General features: G+C 41.8%; 1 protein-coding gene across 4 annotated transcripts in view; it reads right to left on the reverse strand.

The window, feature by feature from the left end:
* TMEM255A (transmembrane protein 255A) overlaps positions 1–25376 on the reverse strand; it is a 52620-nt gene extending 27244 nt beyond the window's left edge. For 2 of the 4 annotated variants that reach the window (XM_053662359.1, XM_037152101.2), the window contains exons 1-5: positions 25144–25376; positions 18569–18711; positions 7636–7698; positions 5425–5514; positions 460–528 (exon numbers count right to left, since the gene is read on the reverse strand). In XM_053662359.1, coding sequence (XP_053518334.1) covers positions 460–528; positions 5425–5514; positions 7636–7698; positions 18569–18711; positions 25144–25201 — 423 coding nt within the window. In that variant the 5' untranslated portion in view covers positions 25202–25376. The remainder of the gene's footprint in view (positions 1–459; positions 529–5424; positions 5515–7635; positions 7699–18568; positions 18712–25143) is intronic. The other 2 variants (XM_037152103.2, XM_037152102.2) reach the window with 2 other exon arrangements.
* Positions 25377–25712: the final 336 nt, after the last annotated feature.

A 25712-nucleotide genomic window follows, 5' to 3' on the forward strand; every position in this document is an offset into this window, starting at 1 on the left:
AACTTCATTTGGCTTCCTGACCCCTCACGTGTGTGGCATTCAGACTCTGTTTCCCTGTCTAGGATTAGTGCCTTGGTGGGGCTCCTGCTTTTCTTCCAGCTTTGGTACTTGAACCACAGACAACTGAAACATTAGCCACAGAGATTAGGGAGAAACCTGCCCTGTGGCCTCTGTACTCTCATCTGTACCTCTTGGAATCAAAGCCACACACTAAGAGGCTGCCTGTGGGGTCAGGGGGGCAGTCTATGGCCAGAGAACAAAGTAAACCTGATTAGGCCTCATGAGGCTCCAACCTATGACCATGGCCTCATTAGGACTGTGCTCTGATCCACTGAGCAAATCAACTACAGATACTTAGCAGCCAGCTTTAGGTTCCTGGAAAGGAGTAGAAGACAGAGGTTTTAGGTAGAAAAGAAGACTTTCCCGAAAGGCAAGACAAATAGCCTCATTCTGGCTCACCTCCTCAGCTTCCTTCTGGGATGTCTTAGGAACATAGTGGCACCGGTTAGCATAAAGTGGTTTCAGATCCTGGAAAGGAAAACACCAAACCAAAGATGTTTTGGCTTTGGAAAATGCAGCAGCAAGTGCTCTGATCAGTAATAATAAACTTAAACACACACATACACCAGAGCAGGCAGTAGGTTGGGTTAATTTCTGAAAGCATCTAGGAAGCCTGAGATTGTGAGGATCAGATAAAAATGTTCTAATAACTGTGTTGCATTGGACCACTTAGTTAATGGGACATTAGGAAATTGATTGAGAAATGGGTTTCTGGAAATTTCTTCTCTGTTTTCCTTTCATTTCTAGTCTCTGTCTTCTTGGAAAGAGTCCCCAAGGAATGAGATTCAAAACTCCAGATTATTGCAACATCACACTCCCAAAATGGGTGGGGGCAGCTCTAACAATGGGGTCTCATCATCACCTGAAGACAGAACCAGGGTTGGCAGTCATGGCCATAGCTTTTTCAAAAGGAACAGCTCAGGAAGTAAGCCCCAAGGGGATGGGAAGTTACTGTGATTTTAGCTCAACTGAACTATGAGCCATTTTCACTCATTTACATTTAGGTAAAGACAGTGAACTCCAAAAATACTGCTAAAGCCTAGAAAACTAACATGGGGCTCAAGGACAGTTGATTTACCCCACTGGCTTGGCCAGCTTTCTGGTAAAGGAGTTCTCAGGCAGGGGGTACTGAGGGGTAAGGCTTGGCATAGAACAGATAGACACAATCCAATGCTGCCTAGAAGCTTGAAGGCAAGGAATGTTGTTCACTTTCAGGGTGACACTAACCATTCCTTGAGTGGGACCTGGCTTGACCCAAAAGTAGGTTGGGACAGGACAACTAGTTTATGCAAATTGACCTTAGAGGTTTGGCTAAAGCACACTGGCAGAGGGAGTTTACCAAATGCTCCCTGTCCTGTCCCGATTTCTTTCACTATTTCCAATAATCCTGGTGTTTGCTTTTCCCCACACATGTGATTTAGCATCTACTGCTCCTGACACCCAAGTTCCTCCTGCCTCCTGGCTTCCCATCCCATCAAGGACCTAGGACTTTCTGTCAGCTGCTTGTACACGAACCTCCTGGCTGCTTAATGTTCTAAAAGTACATTGCCCTGTTGCCTTAGCCTGGGGACAGGCTGGAAAGGAATGAGAGTTTTCATGTTCACACCTGGCAGGGTTTATTTTCCATGTTTGGGTAATGGCAGAAGTCATTATTGTCCTGCGGAAGGGGAGGCTTGATGTGCTGGTCACAGCCCTCCTGACCTCCTGGTTCTGCAAAAAGGATTCAGCCACCAACTGCCCTAAATGAAAATAGACATGTGTGATGGTTGCTCATTTGGTGCTTCTAGCTGTTATTCTGCATTGAGATCCCAGAAGAGGAACAAGCTCATGCAATTAAGAGGTAAGAAAAAGTCACTCAGCAAGGTCTTGGCAACTTTTTTTAATCTGAAGAGCCACCAACTCTGGAGTGAAGGGACGTAAACAACAATTGCTTTATGGTGAGTGTGTACTCTGTGCCAAGCCCTCTTAGGGCATGTTCATACCCATGACTTCATATTCTCCTCATACTTAACCTGAGAGATAGTTTACTATTATACCTATTTGGAGGAGAAACTGTGGCGCAAAAAGGTAAAGTGACTTTTCCATCTAGTTAATGATTATGGGGAGGGACAAGGAAGGAAACAGACAAGGGAGAGAAAAAAGAAACATTTAGAGGAGTTTGTAGGAAGATAGGTCTTGAGAAGTTCATATGCTCCCAAGCCAAAAGACAAGGCAACATGACATTAAAGGACCTTGAAAACAGAAAAAGCTGGTTCTAACAAACCCAAGCAGTGCGAAGGTCAAAATGTGCCTTAACTGGCCAATAGATATCACCATAAATTAATAAAGCCCCCTTCCTCAAAACTTTCTGGGTGTCAGTGAGGACTGGCAAATGTCTTAGGACAGGTACATTGGATGCACAAATGTTCTTTTAGAGATTCATCCAGCCTTATTCCAAACCCCTGAGTTAAATGCACTACTCCAGGACACTAACTGTAGGAAGTACACAGGGCCTGGAGTCAGAAGCAGGTAGGGGTATTTAGAGGAAACTTCTAGTAAATATAATTTGGATTTTCCCCCATTGCCTTTGACTGAGTCTAGTAATCAAAAAACATTGAGTTTCAGGGAAATGCAAATCAAACCCACAATCAGATACCACTTCATATCCACTAAACCACTAGGATGGCTGAAATAAAAAAATCAGATAATACCAAGAATTGTCAAAGATGTGGAGAAACTGGAACACTTGGATACCTCCAGTGGGAATGTAAAATGACACAGCCACTTTGGGAAACTGTTAGTTCCTCAAAAGGTTAAACATAGTGATCACATGACTGAACAATTCCATTCATATATATATATATATATATATATATATATATATATATATATATTCTCATCTTCAAGGAAAATGAAAACATGTCCATAGATAAATTGTACATGAATGTTTATAACAGCACTATTCATAATAGCCAAAATGTAGAAACAACCTAAATGTCCACCAGCTGGATGAAGAAATGTGGTATATCTACACAATGGAATATTATTGGGCCATAAAAAGAAATGAAGTACTAATTCATAGGACCAGGGGGAATAGGTAGATGAGGAGGTGATAGCTAAAAGTTATGGGTTTCTTTTGGGGATGATGAAAATCTTCTAGAATTGATATGGTGACAGTTTTCACATTACTGTGAAGATATAAATGCCACTGAATTGTACACTTTAAATGGGTGAATTATATGGGATATGAACCACATCTCAATAAAAATGTTTTTAAGATTATGAGAGGAGGAGGAAAAAGGGGGTAGTCATTTTAGCTCATGATGCCATCAAAGTCTGTTGCAGGCTTCTTGGCCACAAGACCTACATTGCCATGGAGACTGCCTCAGTGAATACTGCTTGTCAAATGAGGATAATAATGCCTGTCCTACATACCTCGTAGGATTGCTGTGGGTCTCAAATGAGATAATAGATGTGAAGGCACAATGAAAAGCTAACTGTACTACAGAAAAACAAGGCATCACTGTTACCAAGATGGCTTCTGCTGAATACAAAATAGCATGTACAGTATGATTGCCTGCAACCATGCTACAAAAATAGGTATGTGCTCTGAGGATAGTATGCAAAAATCATAAGAATTCATATATTAGGGTAATCAGATTGTGGATGTTATAAGTTCCTGGTGTGTCATTTGCCTTTTTAAGAAGAAAAAAATGAACAAGATGGCTGCTCTCATCTAAAATCAGAAGGGGTGGGTCTAATGTAAGGGTCTACATTTATATTCCTGGCCCTAAAAGAAAATTTGGCAAAGGACCCATCCCTTCTGCCTTTTTCTTTTACCTCTTCCCAGAAGTTAATGCCCAAGATGTCCTTTCAGAGATGGCTTGGGTGGTAGCACTTATCATATGAGTTCCTCCAATCTTGGCAAAATGGGACTAACTTTTATGTTTGGGAGGAAGTTCCAAAAACAAGTTGAAATTAAAATAATAATGTTGCAAATCATTTCCCTGATCCAATCATACCTATGACACTCCCTTAGGATAACTGCACTATTAGCCAATGACTGAAGTGGAATAAAATATCATTGATCTACAGAAGATTCTGATAACACAATTTTGCTCTCATTAAATTGTTTTATAAAAATTTTTTCCAACTAGTTTATGAGATATTTTCATTTTCAATGTTGGTTCACTTGACATCAAATGGGTATCTGGATTTGTTGTGGAGGCTCAATAATTTACTGTGGCTTGATTCTTGTTTATGGACCAGATCAGAAGTACAGTTTGAGTTCCTTGGGACTTAGGCACTTCTGCCTTTGTGGGCCCCTTGCTCCATTAAGAAATATTGAAAATGATATTGTATTTATTTTAATGACATGTTATGACTGCATTGGTATATATATTTATATTCCAATAGTATATATTAGAATATATATATGTGAAAACTTTCTAATATTATTATATGTGAAAACTTTCTTGGGACCTAAAAGTGCATCCTTTTCTTCTGATTTGAAAAGAAATGATAATATTTTTATGTAACTTGAAAGTACTGTGGATCATAGGCACTGTGCCTATTGTGCCTTATGGAGAAGTTAGCCATGGGCCACATGTCTAGAGAAGTATGAAATGAGAAGTGCTGAAAAGGGGGTGAGGGCTTCTGTAGAGAGCCACATGGAAGTGCCCTAAATCCCTGGCTTCCCCAGAGAATGAGCGCAGGTTTGGTATCAGGAATAAAGTGGCCTTGCTTGAGGCACAGACTCTCCAGAGTAGGAAGCATTTGGCACCTTAACAACAGGACTGGGCTGTGAGTGGAGGCTTCTAGTTCTGGGGCTTTCCCCAGACCGCAATCTCTACTCTGCAACCACTGCCATAGGGACAGCAAAGTTCAGGCATCTGAAAAAGGGTGACTGTGTCTTTATGGTCTGCTCTTGTTGCTGTTGAAGGAGAGGGAAGCCATGTACTGAAAACTTTAAAGTCTTTCAGGAAGTCATGTGGCTTCCTGCTCCTCTTTCCCTACCTCCCACTACCAACAGCAGTTCCAAGCCATTCCTCTGGTCCCACTACCTTCCATCTTTGCCTTTTCAAATCTCACCCATAGGCCAAAGGCTTAGCTCTATTATCTATATGACTGGAAAGCCTGCCCTGACCTCTGGAGTTCAAGATAAGCCACTCTGGCACTTAAAGTCTGTACCTGCAGCTTAGACCCAGTTCTCTAGAGGCCTGTTTTTCCATGGGTGTCCTCATATAGACTGTCAGATCCTTGAGGCAGAGATACTGTCTTCTCCCTCTTCTGTTTCCCTCACAACACTCAGCACACATCCAGCACTGACTCAATGAAGCTTGCTGTAGTGCACATTAACTTTAACACAGTACTATAAATACTCACAATGTGTCTGGCAGCAAAGACCCCATCAACTATGGCACAACAAAAGGCTGCAATCACACCAAAGCTGATAAAGACGATTGAAGCCACCAGCTGCGGAGGGAACAAAACGAAAGTGTCTGTTAGCTTTCCACTCTTGCTGCTTCTAGATACTGGGTAATCCCCAAGAGACTGCCACCCAAAGCAAAACTCTGGCTTGCCACCCCATGAGGATGTTCTTTGCAATCATGCAGGATTAGTGGGAGCCAAGGAATGGGGAAGACAGAGAAGGGACCAATGAAGCACTTTTAACATTTTCAGAGCAAACTAAGACATTTACTCTATGAGTCTGTGAGCACCAAATGAAGAGGAAGGAGGCTTCCTGGGTATCCAGCATACCTTCCATGGCAGAATTTGACTCCATTCTGAGACTCAGAGAAAAAATTTGGACCTTTAACATTATGTAGTCCAATCTTCTATTTTATTTATTGTGAAAATGGAGGTTCAGAGAGAGGAAGTGGTGTGTGTGTCCAGGATCAACATCTAGTCTATGGAAGAACCTGGTACTCACCAACTCCTAGTCCACTGTCTCCCCAACCCTTCATAGTGGGCTCTGGTGAATATAGGTATGATTTTGAGGCCCCACAAAAACTTACAAAGACTTCTGCAACTTAACACTTAAATGTCAAAGATATTTTACAAGGGTTGAAGTCTCTGAAATTGATCAACTCTGTGTGGTACATATACAAAATTTTCAAGTAAGAAAAAATGTTTGCTTGAACCAAACTGCCCTATTCCCTGACCATGTCAGCTAACAGAAATGTTCCTGATAATTTCTCTCCCATTACAAGGGTGATACTACAACCCAGCGTGGATGTTGGTGTTTCAAGGTATTTCTAGGAGCATGGATAGGTGCTGCCTGAGCCCACTATCTGCCCATGTGGACACTCAGAACTACATGAATTCAGTGTGTTTCTTCCTTGAGGTATTTGGGAAATAAGAAGGGGAAATAGCATGGCATTAAGCAGCTCTCCAGGGAGAAGGAGGAATCAAAGTTAAGGCCATCCTAAGTTTTTCCCACTTCAACAGGCTACAAGGAAACACTTATTATCTCCTTTGGGAGTTATTCAGAAACCTCTCCCCATAAATCTCACTTCACAGCACTACAGAGAATTGGTAAATAATGGATGAACAATGTCATGAAATTGGCATTATTAGCTATGCTATGATAGGCTCTACAACTAAAACTCTCCTATTATTCTGAATAATTTAGGTCCAAAGTGCAAACACTACTGGCAGGGGAGGGGCAGAGGGTGGGTAGAGTCCAGGTGAAATGGAAGAAGAGAACTATTAGAACTCCCCTGAGGGCAATTTCCACATTGCTGGGGGGGGGGAGAATATATGGTTAGAGTTCTCTGTCCCTAGAGCTATTACGTTATCTGATTAAACTTACTGTTAAATAGACCCCATTATCAAAGTCAAGTTGCCACAGATACTTATACTGGGGGAGCCTAATCAGTCCACCTCTGACCACCTACCAGGCATCTTGATTTACAAGCCCTATAAACTGCAATATGCTTATAATTTGGTCTGTACCTTCTTTCTCCTGCCCTTTAGGAAGCTTTCTCAGACTGAACCAGGAAAATACAACAGCTTGCCCTTGTGCGCTCCCATTAGGGCATAGTTTCCAAGTTTTACCTCTTGTTACATATGGTCATCCTCCCTCTCAAACATGAAACATATTTAGGTTTCAACTATGGGTAATGGAAATACTTTAGGGCTTCATAATTTTATTTTGTGTTCTATGTGTCCCAAGCATATTTGTTCTCTTGATTAAAGTATCCTAGATTATAATCTAAAAAGTGGGAACCCTCTGCAAAAACTTCCTCAAAAGATTATGCATCAGAGAGGAAGTTGTGAGAGTCACCAGTAATCCAGGGCTGCGGCAATAAAAATCACAGAAGCAAAGGTGTTCTAGGAGAGGACAGTCACCTGACTATTTAGGCTGGGGCACTTCTTTGGGAGTGGGGAGGAAAGCTAAGGGCAAGTCTAGCTAGGCCATCATCAGACAAGATGAGAACAAGTTCCATACCACAGAGTCACTGAAAATCAAGTTCCCTGGAGGCTTAAGAGAAAAGACAAAGTACCAGTTTCTTCCGGGGCCCAATTTGGGCAAACTTAAGAAACGTGCTACTTTCAGATGAAGAACTTTGTTCTATAGTAATGAAAACTTACCATTTGCCGTTTGTTCTCAATAAGGTTGGATCCAATGATTCCCAGGAATGATCCAAAGCCGAGCTGCAAAGCAACATGGCACACATAGCATGTGGGGAGATGGTCAGCCTGACCACACAATCATTCAGCTCCTGGATATAATTCAGGATAATGGAAAATAACTGGGGTATAGATGCTAAAGCCACATGCAGTTGTTACTTACACAAATAAAGTATGTTCAATAAAAGTATTTCTCACACCATTTGCCAATTTTTCTTTGTAGATATGAATCACACCTAAAAAGACATGCATGTGCCCCAAAACTAAAAGTCAAAGTCAACCATAGCTTTTCAGAGCTTGCTTATTTCAATTTTAATATTCATTACCTAGCCTGTGACTGGTGAATCAATAAAGACATATAATGGTAAAAAGCATGCATTACATTTTATCTTTATCCTTTTTTAAAAAAGCAAACTTCCAGTCTCATGCATGGATTACAAAATAAAAGTTTGAAATAGCAAATTTTTTGATGCATCTGGCACACTAATAAAACCCAGGAAGTACTTTAGAAATCAGCAAGCACCTTAACCTAAACTTAAAAAAAAAAGAACTCTTTTTTGAAAGCCTGTATTTGTGGTTGACCCACTGCAATTTATGTTAGCAGTTATTCACCTCTTCCATCTCTGCTTCATTTATGGACAGAAAGCATTCATTAAAGGGCAAATAGAAATGGCAGAGTAAAACCCTGAAAAACAATTTCCCTAAGTGGTTGGGATGATGGCTCAGTGTAGCAGATCCCACTTTCCTCTCAGTTCTGCCATTAGTAGACAGAGCCCGCCAGTGTCAGCTGAAAACGATCACTAACTGATGGCTGTTGACAGGGATAGAAATGAAAGAAGTAAAAAGTAGTGAGAATGGACCAATAAATGTTAACAAAATTCAGTGATGTAGTTACATAATTCTTTAGACTCACTAATGGTCTAGGTTTCCATCTGTAGCTTTAGAGGCATCACAGAGGCATCTATTTTAATCTGAGTCCCAAAACTTTTACCGCTAGAGTTGGAAATCAAATGGACCTGTGGCTGGGCAGGAGTTTGGTTATAGCAGTTTAGGGGGACAGGGTGGTTGTCCCAAGAATGAAAGAGAATGAAGGGAAGGAATGAATACAAATTTACAAAGACTCATTCTGCAGGATCACCTAGCCAGCAAACCCTCTTTCTTTTTTTTTTTTTAATTTTATTTAGTTATTTTTCTTTTTTTTTCACCATTACTATTTTCTTTATATAATTTATATATATATTTTTTATTTAGTTATTTTTCAAGTACAGTTTTTTGTCTATTTTTCCCATCCCAGCCTCCCTCGCCCCTTGCTCCCCACCTCCTTCCCATTTCCACCCCCCCCTTATTTCTCGTCCCTGTGTCCTTCCTATTTGTTCCTCCAAATCCCTCCCCCTTTTTCCCCTTAACTTCCCTTCCTTCTCCCCTCTGGTCACTATTCCCTTGTTCTCTATTTCATTGTCTTTGTTTTTTGGGTTTTTTATTTTTTCTGCTTGCTTGTTTGTTTTGTTGTTTAGCTTCCTGTTAAAGGTGAGATCATATGGTATTTGTCTTTCAGCACCTGGCCTATTTCACTCAGCATAATGCTTTCCAGTTCCATCCATGTTGTTGCAAAGGGTAGTAGCTCCTTCTTTCTCTCTGCAGCATAGAATTCCATTGTGTATATGTACCACAATTTTTGGATCCATTCATTTACTGATGGGCACCTAGGTTGCTTCCAACTCTTGGCTATTGTAAATTGTGCTGCTATGAACATTGTGGTGCATAGGTTCTTTGATATTGATGTTTTAGGATTCTTAGGATATAATCCCAGCAGTGGAATTGCTGGGAAAGAATAAACAAATGGGATCTCATCAAAATAAAAAGCTTCTGCATGGCTAAAGAAAACAGTATTAAATTAGCAAGACAACCAACTGTATGGGAAAACATATTTGCCAATGATACCTCAGACAAAGGTTTAATCTCTAAAATATACAAAGAAATTACACGACTCCACTCTAAGAAGACACCCAACCCAATTAGAAAATGGGAAAAGGACTTGAACAAACACTTCTCCAAGGAGGACATACAGAACATTCAGAGACACATGAAGAGATGCTCAATATCATTAGCTATCAGAGAGATGCAAATTAAAACCACAATGAGATACCACTTTACACCAGTCAGGATGGCTATCATAAACAAAGCAACAAACAACAAATGTTGGAGAGGTTGTGGGGAAAAGGGGTCCTTAGTTCACTGTTGGTGGGAGTGCAGACTGGTACAACCATTATGGAAAACAGTATGGATTTTTCTCAGAAAAGCAAACCCTCTTTCGAAACAGAAACTGAAGTTCATAAAGGTATACAGATCCCATGCCACCCAAGACTCTATCTAGAACATCCTCACTCAGTGGTTAAACTATACCTGTCTCCCACCTGATCTTATTTTAAAGGTAATTAAAAATGTGTTGTCATAAAATATGCTGATTAAAACCTGGTTATCAAAAAAAAGATAAAAACAACAACAACAAAAAACCTGGTTATCATACTAGTTTGGCTTCTAACCCAAGCTCATGTGCCACTTATTTTTGTGAGATCTTGAATAAGTTGATTGACCTCTCTAAACCTCAGTTTGCATATCTGAAAAACAAGAACTATAGAAGTGGCCATGTTATAGGGCTTTTGTAAGGATTAACCAGGACAATACATTCAAAGAACTTTGCACAGTGCCTGGCACAAAGTAAGCACTCAGTAAATATTAATTACTTTTCTAGTGATCATTATTATTACTTTGGTTCGCAGGTCCACACTCAATCCACCGAGCTACACCAGCCAGGTCCATTACTACTTTGAAAGACATTTAACTTTTGAGCAACTCTGACATGATTTGAGCTGGAAAATCCTATTGTTATTTTCTCTGTTTCATAACAGACTTTCATGTTCTATCTTTCCGTCCCCTCCAGGATGTTCCGCAGCTTTTATTGCTTAGGAAAAACTCCATGAATATTTTGTGCCATGGCACTCTGGGCCACTTGTGGAAATTGAGAGAAAGTTGGAGGCAGCTTCTTACATGGAAAATAAACTCTTTTATTGAGGAGTTCATAGTGCCCACAGATATTCACTGAATGTCTCTTGAAAGCCAACAGTAGTCTGCCTTAGGACACAAAGCAAAGGCACTAGCTATGTCTGCACTCTCAAATGAGTCTCTACTGCCAGTGACCAGAAGAGGTGGGATGAAGCCTCATGGAATTGACTTACAAGACACTGTGGAACTGGAAATCCTGGGCCTAACAGTTACTTCATTTAGTTCCCTCCCCTTTCCTTCCACTCTGTTCTATTCCACTTCAACTCATTCAATTTTCTAACGTTCAGTGAGTGCTTTTGTCAGATAAATAAGACAGGGCCCCTGCCCTGTAGGAACTCATAAGGTAGTGAAGAAGAGACAGATTGTGGGTTAAAGATTATAGGTATAAACAAAATTTCAATAGGAGCAGAAAGTAATACATTTTTATGATATTCCTGGCTCTATTACTTATAAACTGTGTGACCTTGGGTTAGTCCCTTTACTGCTCTGTGCTTTGGATTCCTCATCTAAAAAATGGGACTCATAATGGTACCTATCACACATGGGTGCTATGAGGGTTTGGGGGTTTGGTTCCAGACCACCGCAATAAACAAGTATTGCAGTACAGTGAATGATAATCTACTTCCTGGTGGAGGAACTTGCCTTCAATTTTAAAAAATGCAACATGTTTGAAGCACAATAAAGCAAAGCGCCATAAAATGAGGTATGCCTGTATGTAGTTGTGATTTGCGTAATGGAGGTTGCTAAACACATGGTAAGTCTAAGATTTCACAAAGCAGCAGACATTTTAAGATGAGCTCAAAGGAGAGGTAGAGTTCACTAGTCAGGGAACTAATATCTATTGAGTCTTGGCTGGAAGAATTCACTCTACTAAATGACAGGCTGATGAACTCACCAGTGTCATTAAAACCACCTTACATTTGAAAAGCATTTGCCTTTCATTTTGCTCACAGTCATGTTATGAAATTTGGTGAAACTCATATCATTTCCATTCAACAGGGAGGAAAATGGAGGCCTAGAGAATTATATGGACATGTCCCCTCTTATAGTAAGTTACTGGCAGGGCCAGGTCTAGCCCTCAGGTCCTCTGACTAACAGCAAGGGTGCTTTCAACCATGTTTTGCTGCATTAGCCAGTGTTTGTAAGAATGCCATCCAGGGAAGAAGGCCTCTGTAGGGATGGAATGAGAAGTTCTACTTGAAGAAGAGCTGAGGGGCTAAAAGTAAAGAAGAAAAAATATCCTGAAATACCAATTCAAAAGAACCTACACAACCTAATGTTCATAGCAGCACAATTTACAATAGCCAAGTGCTATAAACAGCCTAGGTACCCATCAGTAAATGAGTGGATCAAAAAACTATGGTACATTTACATGGTGGAATATTACGCAGCAGAAAGAAAGAAGGAGCTCCTACCCTTTGCAACGGCGTGGATGGAACTGGAGAGCATTATGCTAAGTGAAGTAAGCCATATGGTGAAAGACAAATACCATATGATCTCATTTATAAGTGGAACCTAATAAATGAAACAAACAAGCAAGCAAAATATAACCAGACACATTGAAATAAAGAACAAACTGACAGTAACCAGAGGGAAAGGGGAAGAGGGATTATGGAGGAAAAAGGGGGAAGGTTTGTCAAGGAACATGTTTAAAGGACACATGGAAAAAGCTAAAGGTAGGTAGGATCGAGGGTAGGAGGTGGGGATGGGTGAGGTCGGGGGAGCTGTGGGTGGAAAATGAAGACAACTGTACTTCAACAACAATAAAATTTTTTTAAAAAGAAGAAAAAACTCAACAGAATTTCCTAAAAATGAGCAGCTGCTTCTAATCAAGTGGTTGTGCTCCTAAGGCCTCAGAAAGGTAATCTCTGTGGTCACCCTTAAGAACTGTATGGATTCATGGACCATTCAGACCTTTGGACCTCCATCTTGATTCCCTATTACCTGAACAAATAACAAGTTTGCTTTATTTTGGCTGCCCTCCACTTGTAGAAGAAAAAGGACAAATCATTAGAAATCAGAGTCAAGGATTCTTTTTTAGGCTGGGCCCTATAACCTATGCCTATTTCCATCTACTGCCCCAGATGCCCAGTGCTGAGGCTCAGAAGGAGTAGTCATTTAATACATATCAATTGCACACATACTTTGTGGCAGGCACTGTGTTGAATCTGTAATTTGGAGGTCAGGAGGTAAGGTGGGACATGTACAATACCAAGATCAGTAAGACTCAACAGTCAGGAGCTATATTTAGGTAAACAGGTCCACAATCCGTTTAGATAATCCTGAAATCTATAAAGCTCTTAAAACCAACTAACTTGGTGGTAAAATCAGACCTTAAACTGATGAGGGGTTTTTCAAAATATCATCTTTATCCACTTAGTGTAAAAATTCAGTTTATTGTAGAAAAATAAAGGTACTCAATTATGGGGTATTTCTGAAGACCCCCTGGGATGTTAGATAACGTATGATATATTCACTATATTATTTTCTAAAATAAATGAAGTCTAAATTCTTGATTACATCTAGCCAAAACCAAGAGTTCAGATAAAGGATTGTGGAACTGTATAAACAAAGCTAAATGAGAATATAGTCCAACATCCCATAAAGCAGGATGTGAGAATTTTCTAGGAATCATGAGTAGGAGGAATCTATGGTAGGAAGTTCAAAGACAGTAGCCATCACTGTGGACCCTAGAAGTTGAGAAATATCCCTGCTGTGTCTTTAAGTTAGGATAGGACAGAGCATTTAGATAAACAGAAAGAGAAAGCAGGGTGGATGGTCCAGGCCAAGGGGAACAATGAGAATGACAGCATTGAGGTAGAAAAGCCCAAGTTGTTTTCAGGGGACTGTGAACTGACAATTGTGGCAGAGGGAGGTAATGGGAGACCAAGCTGAGGGCATCTTCATAGTCCTTTGAATGACAATGCTAAAGAGGCAATAGGGAGCCAATGAAGGTTAGAGAACCTTCTGGCATTGTAAGTCTTATCTAGCAAACTAAGACACAAGTCTCATCTTTGAAATGCACTTACTAAAGTAGGAACTTTGTTTTAGAGTGATTTACTATTTTAGAAACATTTTCAACAAGAGGTGGAAAAATTTCTGTCAAACAATAAACCACCAAATCCCACCATCCAGAGCTCCTTATATTTCCTGAGCATTCGAGTTAGTCAAAACTTGGTTGGACATAGCAAGAATCTTTACCTGTGAAGCTCAAGTCATACTAGACTAAAGAAGGTTTCTGGGCTATTGGTTGTTTTGAATGATCCTTGTTGTCCTTGTTTCCTGATATAATTTTCAGGTAATTCTGGTATAATTGATATAATCATTACCAGATATAAAATAACTGTGGTAATGCTGATATAATTTTCAAATAACTGACCCCACATACCCTGGGAAATGGGACCAAAACTACTAAAACCTAAACTGGTGTAGGCCCTATCAGTACAACAGTTGGGGAGAAGGTTCGAGAATGAAAGGCTTTCTGTATTACTGATCAGGTGGCCAACTCCATCTTGTGGGTTGCTTAGGAAACACATTTAGAGGCCTCCTCCCTCTGGATCTAAAGTTAGAGAATTATAGTGAATGATCAGGTTCTCTCCCCTGCCTTTTTCAGCTTCATACAACTGAGGCTCTTATTTTTTTTTTAGGCCTCCATAGTAAAAAGTTCACTAGAACTCTTTTGGAATGACTACCTCTTGAATATTTGAGGACAGTAAAAATCCTAAGTTGGTTTCTTTCTTTGTGGGTTTTAATTTTTTATAAGTTTTTAAATATTTTATTTATTTATTTTCAGAGAGAGGGGAAGGGAAGGAGAGAGGGAGAGAAACATGTCAGTTGCCTCTTGCACACCTCCTACTGGGGATGTGGCCCATAACCTAGGCATGTGCCTTGACAGGGAATCAAACTTGCAACCTTTCAGTTCTCAGGCCAGCACTCAATCCATTGAGCCATACCAGCCAGGGCCATTTGTGGGGTTTAAATTTTAAAAACTGTACAATTCAGCTTGCATAGATAAACATGTTTTTAAAGATGCATGTGTACATGTGTGTCTAAGGATGATGATACTACTTTTTAGCTCAAGTAGAGTAGCTAACACTCTATTATAATGCATCTCACTGTACAAGGGCAACTCTTTTGGCAAAATATGCTCCAGAAAAGTTTCATGTAACTTATGATTATGCAAATGCAGTTATATTTTAAATGCCTGAGATCTCAATATTTACATGAATTGTATGCTAAGCCTTCTTTTAATCTAATAACTACTCCCTCATTTGTCTATTTTGAAATTTAACATCTCATATATCACTAACACATTTAACCACAGTCCAAACAACAGGGTTCTGAATAATATGAAATTATTTCACAGTTCTATACATCATATTTTATATTCAAAGTGACCAATTTGACAGCGTGGAATCTTAAAATGCCACCTTATTCTCATTCTGCTTTTATTGCTAAGTATACTTTATTTATTACGTTTAGTTCTCCAGGTGATTGCTGGTCCACCTGAATTAGACTCCCTCGGGGTGTTCATTAAAATGCAGATTTAGCATGTCTTACTTTTTCAATCAAAGGTTAGCTCAGGAAAAGGAAGCTCAGGTCCTTGAGTCCCACCCAGACCTACTAAATCAGAATCTCTAGGGGCAAGGAGCAGAGCTCTGTATTTTCCACATGTTCACCAGGTCATTTTTATGCATGCCAAAGTGGGGAAATTACAGGCTTAGAGTTTATATACTACCTCTCTAATAACCAAACTATTCAGTTAGTAAAAGTGTCCCATTCCTGGACAAATCTTGATTCTCAGACGTTTACTGTTTCAGAGGTATGAATTGTAATTGTATCTGTTACAACATTATGACCTATAAACTCAAAATGGGCTCTTCTGCTTTTTAATGTGTGATCTTCCCTCTTCACTTCCTTTAATTAAATCCCCCTTATAGTAACAGGAACTATAAGAACAAGTTTTTAAAGTTTAAACCGTGGGGCACACTGTCTGTTAAGAATGGGTCTCCTGTTAACATTTCCAGATAAGCTTTTAGTGAAAAGTGCACACACAGACACATGCCCTGATTGCTTCACCTTGAAGCCCTAGTTGAACATCAGATACTCAAATAACAACAATTATGTACCCTTCTTTCTCTGTTAATGTATTTCCACCTAGCCACCCACAATCAGATATTCTACAAAGAAGGTTCATAGCCACCCTTGGTAAATAAGAGTAAATACTCTTAAGTAACATGGAAAGTGCCTTCCCCTCACCCATGGAGATTCTGAATCTTGGCTTGAGCATTATTAGCTCATGAGTCAGAAATATTTCACTAAATGCAGCTTACCTGAAGGACACAAAGTCACACAGACCCTATATATTGCTTTTCCCAGTCACCAAAATTCAACCTTTCTCCCACTTCTGCTCCCCACCCCCTTTCTTGTGTTTAAAAATAAAATCCAATTCTGCTGACTAGTGGTTTTCTTGCCTCACCACAGGAAGTGGACTGGGTGAGTTTTCACATCACATGTTTAACAGAAAGCACAAAGCTGTGTCTGTGGAACACCTGACCTTGGCTAGGTGGAACCCTGCAGTCCAAAGAGCTGCAAAGGGACATCTCTGGGGAGAGTTCAGATCATGGGAGTCCAGCCCATGTCAGACTCCAGCTTTGCTAGGACTCTTGAGGTGGCTGAGTGTAGAATTGGTGACCTAGGCAACAGGCGTCAGGTTTGGTCACTGCTGGCTTGTCAAAGGCATCCATTTTTAATCCCTTTCTCTCTCCTTGCTTCTTTCTCTCATCCCCATCTCTCAAAAGAAAAAAAGAAAATAAACAAAACACTAACAAAAATATGTCTGACCTCTGTGCTATCCTAAAATATTTTTTAAATGAATCATCCTAAAATTCCTTCCTGTTCACCAACAGCTACAATTTGGAAGTCATTTAATATTAAAAATATGACCCAACCTTTAGAGGTAAGTTTAAGGGTTTAACAGCAGTGTGTGTAGATCCAAATAAGGTTTTTGTTTCTTTTGCTTTTCCTTCCCCCCAGCTTTACTGAGGTATAATTATAAATGAAATTGCATATACTTGAAGTATCCAATGTGACAATTTGATATAAAATGAAGTTTTGTATGTAAAGAGTGCAGCGGTTTCCAAAATGGATTGCATGCACTCTGGGGGCAAATAAAACAATCCACTGAAGCAAGCAAAGAAACTATTTGAACTCTTCTTTCTTACTTATTGTTTATCTAAAATAGTAAGAAAGGAATTAAGCATCACAAATAATCAGTAAACAGACTGTCACTGGCGCCCTCCCTTGGTGTGAATGTCAGGCCACAAAGTGAGCTATCCTGTGGGAGGAGAGCAAGTTCCAAGAAGCAGACAGTTGATGATGGGGCATTTTCCGGGTGCCCAGACTGTCTTATCTAATTTAATTAAATTAGTCCCAAGAAAATGAACAAGTAATTCGGAAAGCCTCCTGCTGAGAAACCACAAGTTGAAGATGACCCTAATAATGTAAGCACAAGCCAGCAACTAGAAAATGGTAGAGTTGACAATTTTAACTCTCAGGGTGAGCTTTTTGTTAGCCACATGGTGAGAGCAACATTAAAAAACAAAGACACTACCTGGCTGGTGTGGTCCAGTGGATTGAGGGCTGGCCTGCATACCAAAGTGTCACTGGTTCAATTCCCAGTCAGGGCACACTCCTGGGTTGTGGGCCAGGTCCCCAGTGGGGGCCATGTGGGAGGCAACCACAGATTGATGTTTCTCTCCCTCTCTTTCTCCTTCCCTTACCCTCTCTCTAAAAGTAAATAAATAAAATCTTTTTAAAATAAGATACTGATAGCCATTTAATCATATCTGATAAGAAGTCAGCCAAAAATATTCAGAAGTACATAGCAGGCTATTTGAAACAAGGATTTTTTTCTAATTAAATATTCTTTATTTTAAATTTAAAAAATTTTAATTGTTGACAAGCAGTTTTCTGTCTTTAGATTTATAGTCACCATCTTTAACAACAGACTTCATGTGATACGCATATCATTCTTTGAAATTTAGATAATGTTGATATGAAAATATTAAAATAATTATTGATTTTACTCTTATCTAATTTTTAATTTTCTACTTTGTATGTTTTATAAGTTACATAATTTATAAATTAATAAATTTACCTATCTTAGGAGTAAATATTCCAAGTATTTTTCCTGATAAGAACGAAGGATCACTTTGGAGATCAGTGCTGTTGGTTACATAGTGTCAAGCTGCCAGTGTCCTCAGACTTCGGGTAACATCAGGAGATTTCTATTATATATTGGAAAGCATATTCCCAGAGGGGAAATGACCTTCACCTAAAGTTAACACTGCTAGTTAGTAACATCTCCAAACTTAGGTCCTAAAGAGTGAGATGACTTCCTCAGGGTCACATTGCTAGTTAGGAATGGAGATTCTTAGTCCAGTGCTCTTCTTCTTTTTTAAAAATTTTATTTATTTATCTTTAGAGGGGAAGGGAAGGAGAGAGGGAGAGAAACATCAATGTATGGTTGCCTCTCATGTGTCCCCTGCTGGGAACTGGCCTGCAACTCAGGCATGTGCCCTGACTGGGAATCGAACTGCAATCCTTTGGTTCTCAGGCCTGCGCTCAATCCACTGAGCTATACCAGCCAGGGCTCCAGTGCTCTTCTTAATGAACCCAGAATTGTCTTTGTATATAAATATAGAGATATATAAAGAAGGAAAATGAAGCAAACAGTAGAAACTCAAACTGAATAGAAGACCATTACAGTAGAACCCAAATATCTATAGCCAGCAACCTACTGAGACCTACCTATGCCTTTTATACTTACAATAACTCCAGGGTAATAACCTCCAACAGTCACATTCTGGGTCCTGGTGGTTGCAGCAAGTCCCACTGTGAGAATTAACACGGACACAATAAGCAAAGTCACGGTGACATAGATGGAGTTTCGTTTCCTCCGATTGAAGGCTCCTGAAAGTACACAGAGAAACTGAAATTGCTCATTTCAGCTGGGGAAGGGGTGGACTCAAAGAAAAAATCATTAGAAAGTATTTCTTTTCCTATTCCAACTGGGGTTATCTTGGGGGGTGGAATTATGGGGAAGAAATGGAGTTTTAGGTTTCTTTTGGTAATCATCAGGAGCCATATTCACAATAAAAATATATATTTCCAGTTTGAAAATAAACAACAGAAGAAATCTTACCTGTTATAAAAAAACAAAAAAATGAATTTTTGTGCTTTCAACATTCTATAAAAGATGTGTCATACCCACCTAGTAGAGTGATTTTTTAGGCTAAATTATAAGACATATGATAAATGGGAAGTGTACATGTGGAAGTATTAAATGAAAATATTTTAAAGCCAATGTGTAACTAAGAAAGAGATTTTTTTCATGAGCTGAAGATATGAAATTTCATTTTCAGTGTAAATATCAGAACCAAGATAGGAACTGGGTTTTTTTTCATTTATTTCTGAAATTTGCCACCTCATGTATAAACTTTAAAATGGTGTGTTGACAAGATATGTCACATAACAAATATGTGTAATAAAGTAAGGGTTTGGAGGCCATTAGTCTACAAAGATATGTATTGGGGGAGGAAGATGGGGAAGATTATAACTTATACACATATAAACTTATTTGAGGGTGACATAAATATAAATAATGAGAAACCTGTTCTCCTACTCAGTGCTTATCAGACATGATAGGGCAAACCAATATTTTTTTTTGAAAACAGGCTTATTAAGTCAGATAGAAAAATGGTATCTAGACTCACTTTTCAATTTAATTTTTTAAAGGAATCAAATGCTGTTCCCTACTCTGCATGTGTTTCTCTGGACTGGGGAGGTGTTTCTTAACAAGAAATACCAGGGATGAGTTACCCTATGAGAGTCTAGTTCTTTAGTGAGGAGGATGAAGCAATAGGAATCCTTATGCTGAGGTTGTCTACCTAGTGGCTTGACTGTCATTTATGGGTCTAAAGAGGCCACCTGAGTCTGTTCATTGGATGTGGTCATTCGTGGAGGCCTCACTGCAGCCTCAGTAAGCAGCTGCCAAGTGAAGCCACCCAGACTGCACCACTGGGAGGGAGGAGATGAGGAAAGGGGGAGAGAAGGAGGGAAAAAAACAGCAGGGCTCTGGACACCTGCTGGTGGTGAGAGGGAGGGGTGGTTGCTGACCCCAAAGTCCCCAGCATAAATCCCCTGCTATAGGGAAGAAAATCAACAACAGTGCCAGTCTGGTTAGCATCATCATCTATCTTGTCTTCCCCAGTGCAGTCCCTGCAAGGCTCCAAGGGAGGTGGGAGGGGCTGGCGGTATGCCCTGACGTCAGCCTAGAAAGTGAGGAATATGACTCATCAGGGTCATTTAGACTATGGTATTAGTCTAGGATTATTTTACATTGAAATGTAGAAGTGACATGAGCCTTTATAGGCACCTACATGCTAAAGTGCCCTGTTGCACTTGGGGAAGAGAGGTAAGGAGGCAGGAAATGAGGCACCTGTGACATCAGGGCCCTTCTTGTGACAGGGCTGTTTGGGTTGCAAATGGCAAGCTGACTGGTGGTAAACAGGATAAGCAAGCCTGGGAGAAGCCAGACTGCAAGTGGCAAGGATGGGGAAAGCAGGATTTATTTCATCTGTTTATCCTTCCTCTTGATTTTGAGGCGCGCTAAATGAATCTCTAAACCACGGTCCCCAAGTCTGTTTGATGATAGATCCTTCTTAGTGAATCTGAGAATTGGTTCCACAGAGGGGTTTTAACCTAAACTTACCAATATCACTTCCCATTCCTGTCTGCCTTTCTCCTTTGTCACTCATACCATCTCTGCCCCAAACTGGCAAAAGAGAGTGAGGGAACATCTGGATACAGCACCGGGGGCTTTGTGACACATGAAAGTGTCTCAACACCTCACATGTAACCTTAGAGACTTAATTGGGGGAGTGTATGTGTGCACAATCTTTCTGATTTTTTTTTTTGGTATCACTAGCCTGGTCATTTCCCACCAACTGGCTTTTGATCCTATTCACAGCTGCTGTGTCTTTTTTGCAAATATCACTCTAACTCTTAAAATCACAGGAGACAGGTCAGAAAAGTGACTCAGCAAACCACATGGTGTCACTTGAAAATCTATTTCGCCCCCTGCTTCAGAAACTGAATTGAAAACCCAGTCAGCTGAGAAACCCAGGCAAAGATCTTAGAGCTCCACCAGGGCCTTGACTTTAGATAGATTTGCTTTGGGTAAAATTCCTAAGAAAACTCTCCCATCACCAGGTTTTATATCTATTCTCCATCCCCTCCTCCTCCTTCATGTCACGCCTTATTTTACACTATAAGCACCACACTTGTGTAAAATGAAATTATTTCTAGTTGCACTTGACAAGTAGACCATTTTAAGGAATGTTGGAGGGGAATCCTTTTGAAAAATGAACAATCACCCCCCATTTATCTTTTTAATGTCAATTTTGCTTAAAAGTGACATCTACTTGGAGCAAGACACACCTGTTCTCTGAAGGTATGGCCTAGGCTCCTAAAAGGCAACTCATTGTGTCTGCTTAGGACATTTTCCTGGTGGTTTTATTTTTGGAAAGATGTAGAGCCCTGTTCTTATTAGGGTGCAATTTGGGGTCTGCCTTAGATGTTCCTATAAACACAGGAATACCTGATTCCAATTTTGCTTAGTAAATGAACATATCAAAAAGTCTCAGACACCATGAGCCACTTAAATACAGCAGCAGGGACTTGAAAACAGCGCCTATTACAATGTTTGATACCCAAGAGTAGTCAATACTTGTTGAATAAACACAAAGGGGCATTTCAAAATTGCTTCCTTCCTAATAAAGTCCACAGGGGGGAATGTGTGAATAAATATGGGCTACATTAATGGAATTGGTTTTTTAAATAGAGTACATCTGAGGGCTCCCAGAACTGAAAGCCTTCTCACCAGCTAGTGCCATAACCCCAATACCTCTCACTAGCCTGTCGACTACGTGCCCAGCATATTTGTGTTTCAACAACAACTACCCCTGTAACCGACAGCAGTTAGGAGAGTCTGAAATCCCATCATTGGCATTGCCTTCCCTCAGCAGCCTCCCTGAAGAACTACTGCAGCCCTCCCTCTCTGCAGTGCTCTACCTTCACCCAAGATTTGTGAGGACCAGGATGCTCAGCTCTAGAAGTGCCCAATTATTTGCTGTCTCCACCCTTCCAAATATAACCAGCTTCTCCTTCCTCTGGGTTTCTCCACCCTCACCCCATCATAGTCCTATTACCCACCCTATACTCCTGCAATGCAGTCTCTGAATCTTGGTCCTTCCCTTCCTCTGAAACCTGCTCAAAACTCACTTCCTCCTCCAAATTTTTCTTGACCAAGTTCACTGTACTGAAATCACTCATTATTTCATGTCTCTATGATCCTACGTACCTTACTCAATAAGTATATTTCTAATTATAACTGCTACAATTATCACTGTAATTGTAAATCTAGTCCACAATCCGTCTGATGTCCACCAGTTTCAGGATTATGTATCCAATGGGAACCAAGATGTGGGTTGCCAGCAGGTAGCATGGTTATCTCTGATCACTTGTGTTTTACCTCATACATGTTCTTGATTACCCTCTTGATTATAGGGTGTATAATCTGAGTTCAGAAAAGATGGGGTCCCAGCATCCTCTCTTGTGTACTATATTGTTGATGACCAATTAATTCTCAACACTGATCTTTTGAACTGATTAGGATTTGCTTACCTTAGTTAGCTTGGCCACACAGGGAGCGTTCCAGGAAGCCCCAGCCTTGAACATCCATGGAAACAGATGGCTGCCCACAGAAGAGCCTCAAGGCTCTGTCAAATTCTCAAATATTTCCTTAAAGGCACTGAAATTCTCACCACTTTGGCAAATCTTTGACCACTGGCAAATTACAAATGCGTGATTTGGAAGGGAAGGAGTGCCCTGATGCGGTAGAGGTATCTCAGTGCCTGGGAGCAGTGTTGCTAAAAGGAAGAAGGGGATACTGGGAGGGGATGAAGGGACACTGGAGTCAAATTAGCATCTTTCTATTGCCAAGCACTTGCTCTGATCCAAGCTTTGGACTAATCGCTCATCCCCAGACAGCCAGTAAGCATACAGCACAGGCACCTTGGTTCAGTGTATCTGTATTGTTTTCAGTTTTATTGTTTTGCTACGGTTACTTCGTGCCTGTAGAGGGAATCCCCTCAGAAATGTTGCCCTTGGAGGCTGAAACACTAACCCACTCCCGCCCCCTTCTACTCCCCCATGCAAAGTAGGGTGGCGTTGCCAGAGCTGAATTAAGTGGGAGTAGCTCCTAAGTAGCCTAGAGGCTGATTCCGGCCTGGGCTGCACGGGACCAGCGCCAGGGAACTCCAGGGAGACTCCCTTGTCCAAAATGTGGAAACCCAGGGTTACCACTCCACTCAGGAATTTGCTCGCGCCCTGAGTTTGCAGACTTTCCAAAGAGGGATGCACAGAGCGGAATCCCGAGTCCTTAAGAGATCCATGATTCTTTCCCCGCAGTGTCTGGACGAAGCCCACTCTGTTTCTTGTTGCGCAGACCTTTCAGGAAATGCAAGATTGGCTGAGGGCCCCTGGGAGGCTGAGAGAGAATCTCTTCATGTTTTTTTTCCCAACCTAGTGTGGCAAATAGTGACGTTTTACGCCGTGGGCTACTAACCTGTCCACTCCCGGACAGGCGATGGCCTGGCGAGGGGATCTTGCTTTGCAAGCGGTTGTGGTGGCTGCAGGTATGGTGCTGCAGAGCCCTCGCGCTCTTCCCCCTCAGCCCTCCCACGCAGCTGCCTGGTGTCCAGAAGCCAGGGCTGCGTTAGCGCCACAGCTGGCCAAAGTGAGGAGTGCATTGTGTGTGCGTGTATGTGCGTGTGCATGTGCGTGTTAGGGAGAGAGACTTGGGAGGAGTCTGGTACTGCTGGGTTCTGATTCGGACCCGAGTCCTTGGCCTCATTTGTACTACGTGGCAAATAACTAAGCCTTAAAAAAAACATAAGAGCAAATTCTTGTATGGCATATGCCAAACCAATAAAAATATGGATCTTTCCACCATCTAAGAGACTGTACTTTCTGGGGTCTCTCTAGTGAACGAATTCTGTCGAGACTGAGTCTTTGGCCAGCAATAGGGAGCTCACAGAGGGGAGTCAACCCTCTCCCTGCCCCTGCCCCTCTCCTCGAGATGTTCCCGCAAATTCTTCAGAGAAAACCTGAGCAGACTGGATGGCATGAATTGAGGACGGAGGGATTTTGCAGAATGCAAAGTATGTTGGAAAGAGAAAATTCGATTTGGTTAAAGTATCTGAGGCGAATTAATATTAGATGGGATCATGGTTTGACAATCCCCCTCCCGCTCTCCTGGGCTCCAAATTAATTTCTCCGCCCAGTGAAATCATAGGGCTTGGGAAGGTGCCTAACAGTTGAGGAGGACTGGGTTTGTATTTTGTTTGTAACTACCAAAAACAGCTTCGAGGGGCAGCCAAGTTGGTGCCAGAGGCAGCTGTCCCCCAGTTTTGATGTGGAAAAGTGTTGAACCAAATCAGGCTAGTGGGTTCCCCCTCCCCCTCTATTCCACCCAGAGAGGGAAAGCGCCACTTCAGAAGACGAGAAGATGCGCGGGCTCGAGCTCGCTCTTTCTTTCTCTCGCTCTCACTTAACCTCCCCCACCCCCCACCTTTTCACCCTCAGGCATATTACATTTCCTGTATTTGGAGCAGAATAGGAATCAAATTCTAGGAATGTCTGTTCTGCCACTTCAGATGGCAGGACTGGGCTGTCTTGAGTAATTCTTCGGGAATTCCCCTCCCGCCAGTCCCCCCTCTTTCTTCTCCCACCCCGCCCATCCCCCAGGGCTGCGTAAACCCCCAAGTCAGAGAGGTGAAAGTCAACACCCCCCTCACTTCGGCTCAGTATTTCAGAGCACCTTCGACAGAATTGGGAGGGGGCGACGTTCCTGCTTCTTCTAATTATCGTCAGTCTTGAGCTTTTAGAAGTGACGCGGACTTTGCAAAGACGGAGCGTCAAATGGCAAGCGAAGGCGCAGGTTGCAGGGAAGTGTTTTGATCCCCAGACAGCTGGGATTTACCACTGGCTGCAAGTCTGTCTACACACGCACACAAACACTTTCACACCGCCACTCTGGCCAGGGAGATTCCGACGCAAGCTGGGCGCTCCAATCTCAGTGCGTTCCCCCCCCCCCGCCGCCCCCGCTGGGCCGCTCCCCTGGGGCTCTGGTCCAAGACCTAGATGCTGGGGCTTGCGGACCCCCACCTTTGCCCCGCTTCCCGCTCCCAGGCTCTCCAGGTGGTCAAGACGCTCACAGTACGAACAGCAGCGCACTCACTCCTTGCTGCCGCCACCCCTAGAAGAGGCGACGAGACTTACCCATAGAATCAGGCAGGGACATGTCGCTGGACCGCTGCTGAGTCAGGGACTGATGCATGGTGAATGCTGCCCCGTTGCCCCAGCCAACGAAGCTGCCACAAGCGCCCCCAGGCTCAGGGCGCCCCACAAAGCATCTTACTCCGCGGCAGCAGGTCCCCGTCTCTCCCAGAACTGAGAGAGAGACTGCCTCTGTTTTCGAGCTGCAGCCCAAGTGCCTCCTCCTCCTCCCTTCCACTCTTCTCCCTCCCTCCTCTTGTGCCTCTCTCTGCTTCGCGAGGCAACAGCATTGGCGGTCCGAGCAGCGACGTGCGCTTGCGCAAGACCCCCTTCCTCCTCCTCCTCCTCCTCCTCCCCCCATCCTAGTTACCCACCTCCTAGCCTCCCAATCCAGACAGGGAGACGTTTTAGCCCCTTGGGGCCAGGGAAGCGCAGAGAAAGAGGGGGAGGCTACAGCCTGAGGCTAATTGGCCTTCTATGTAGTTTGGAGAGAGGGTCTTAGGCAACCATCCTGTTCTAGGATTTATAATTGGGGGGTGGGAAGAGTCAGAGGTTCAGAGCTCACACACACA

This window comes from Artibeus jamaicensis, unplaced genomic scaffold (genome assembly GCF_021234435.1).
Source record: "Artibeus jamaicensis isolate MK-2021 breed Jamaican fruit bat unplaced genomic scaffold, CSHL_Jam_final contig_240, whole genome shotgun sequence".
NCBI lineage: Eukaryota > Metazoa > Chordata > Mammalia > Chiroptera > Phyllostomidae > Artibeus > Artibeus jamaicensis.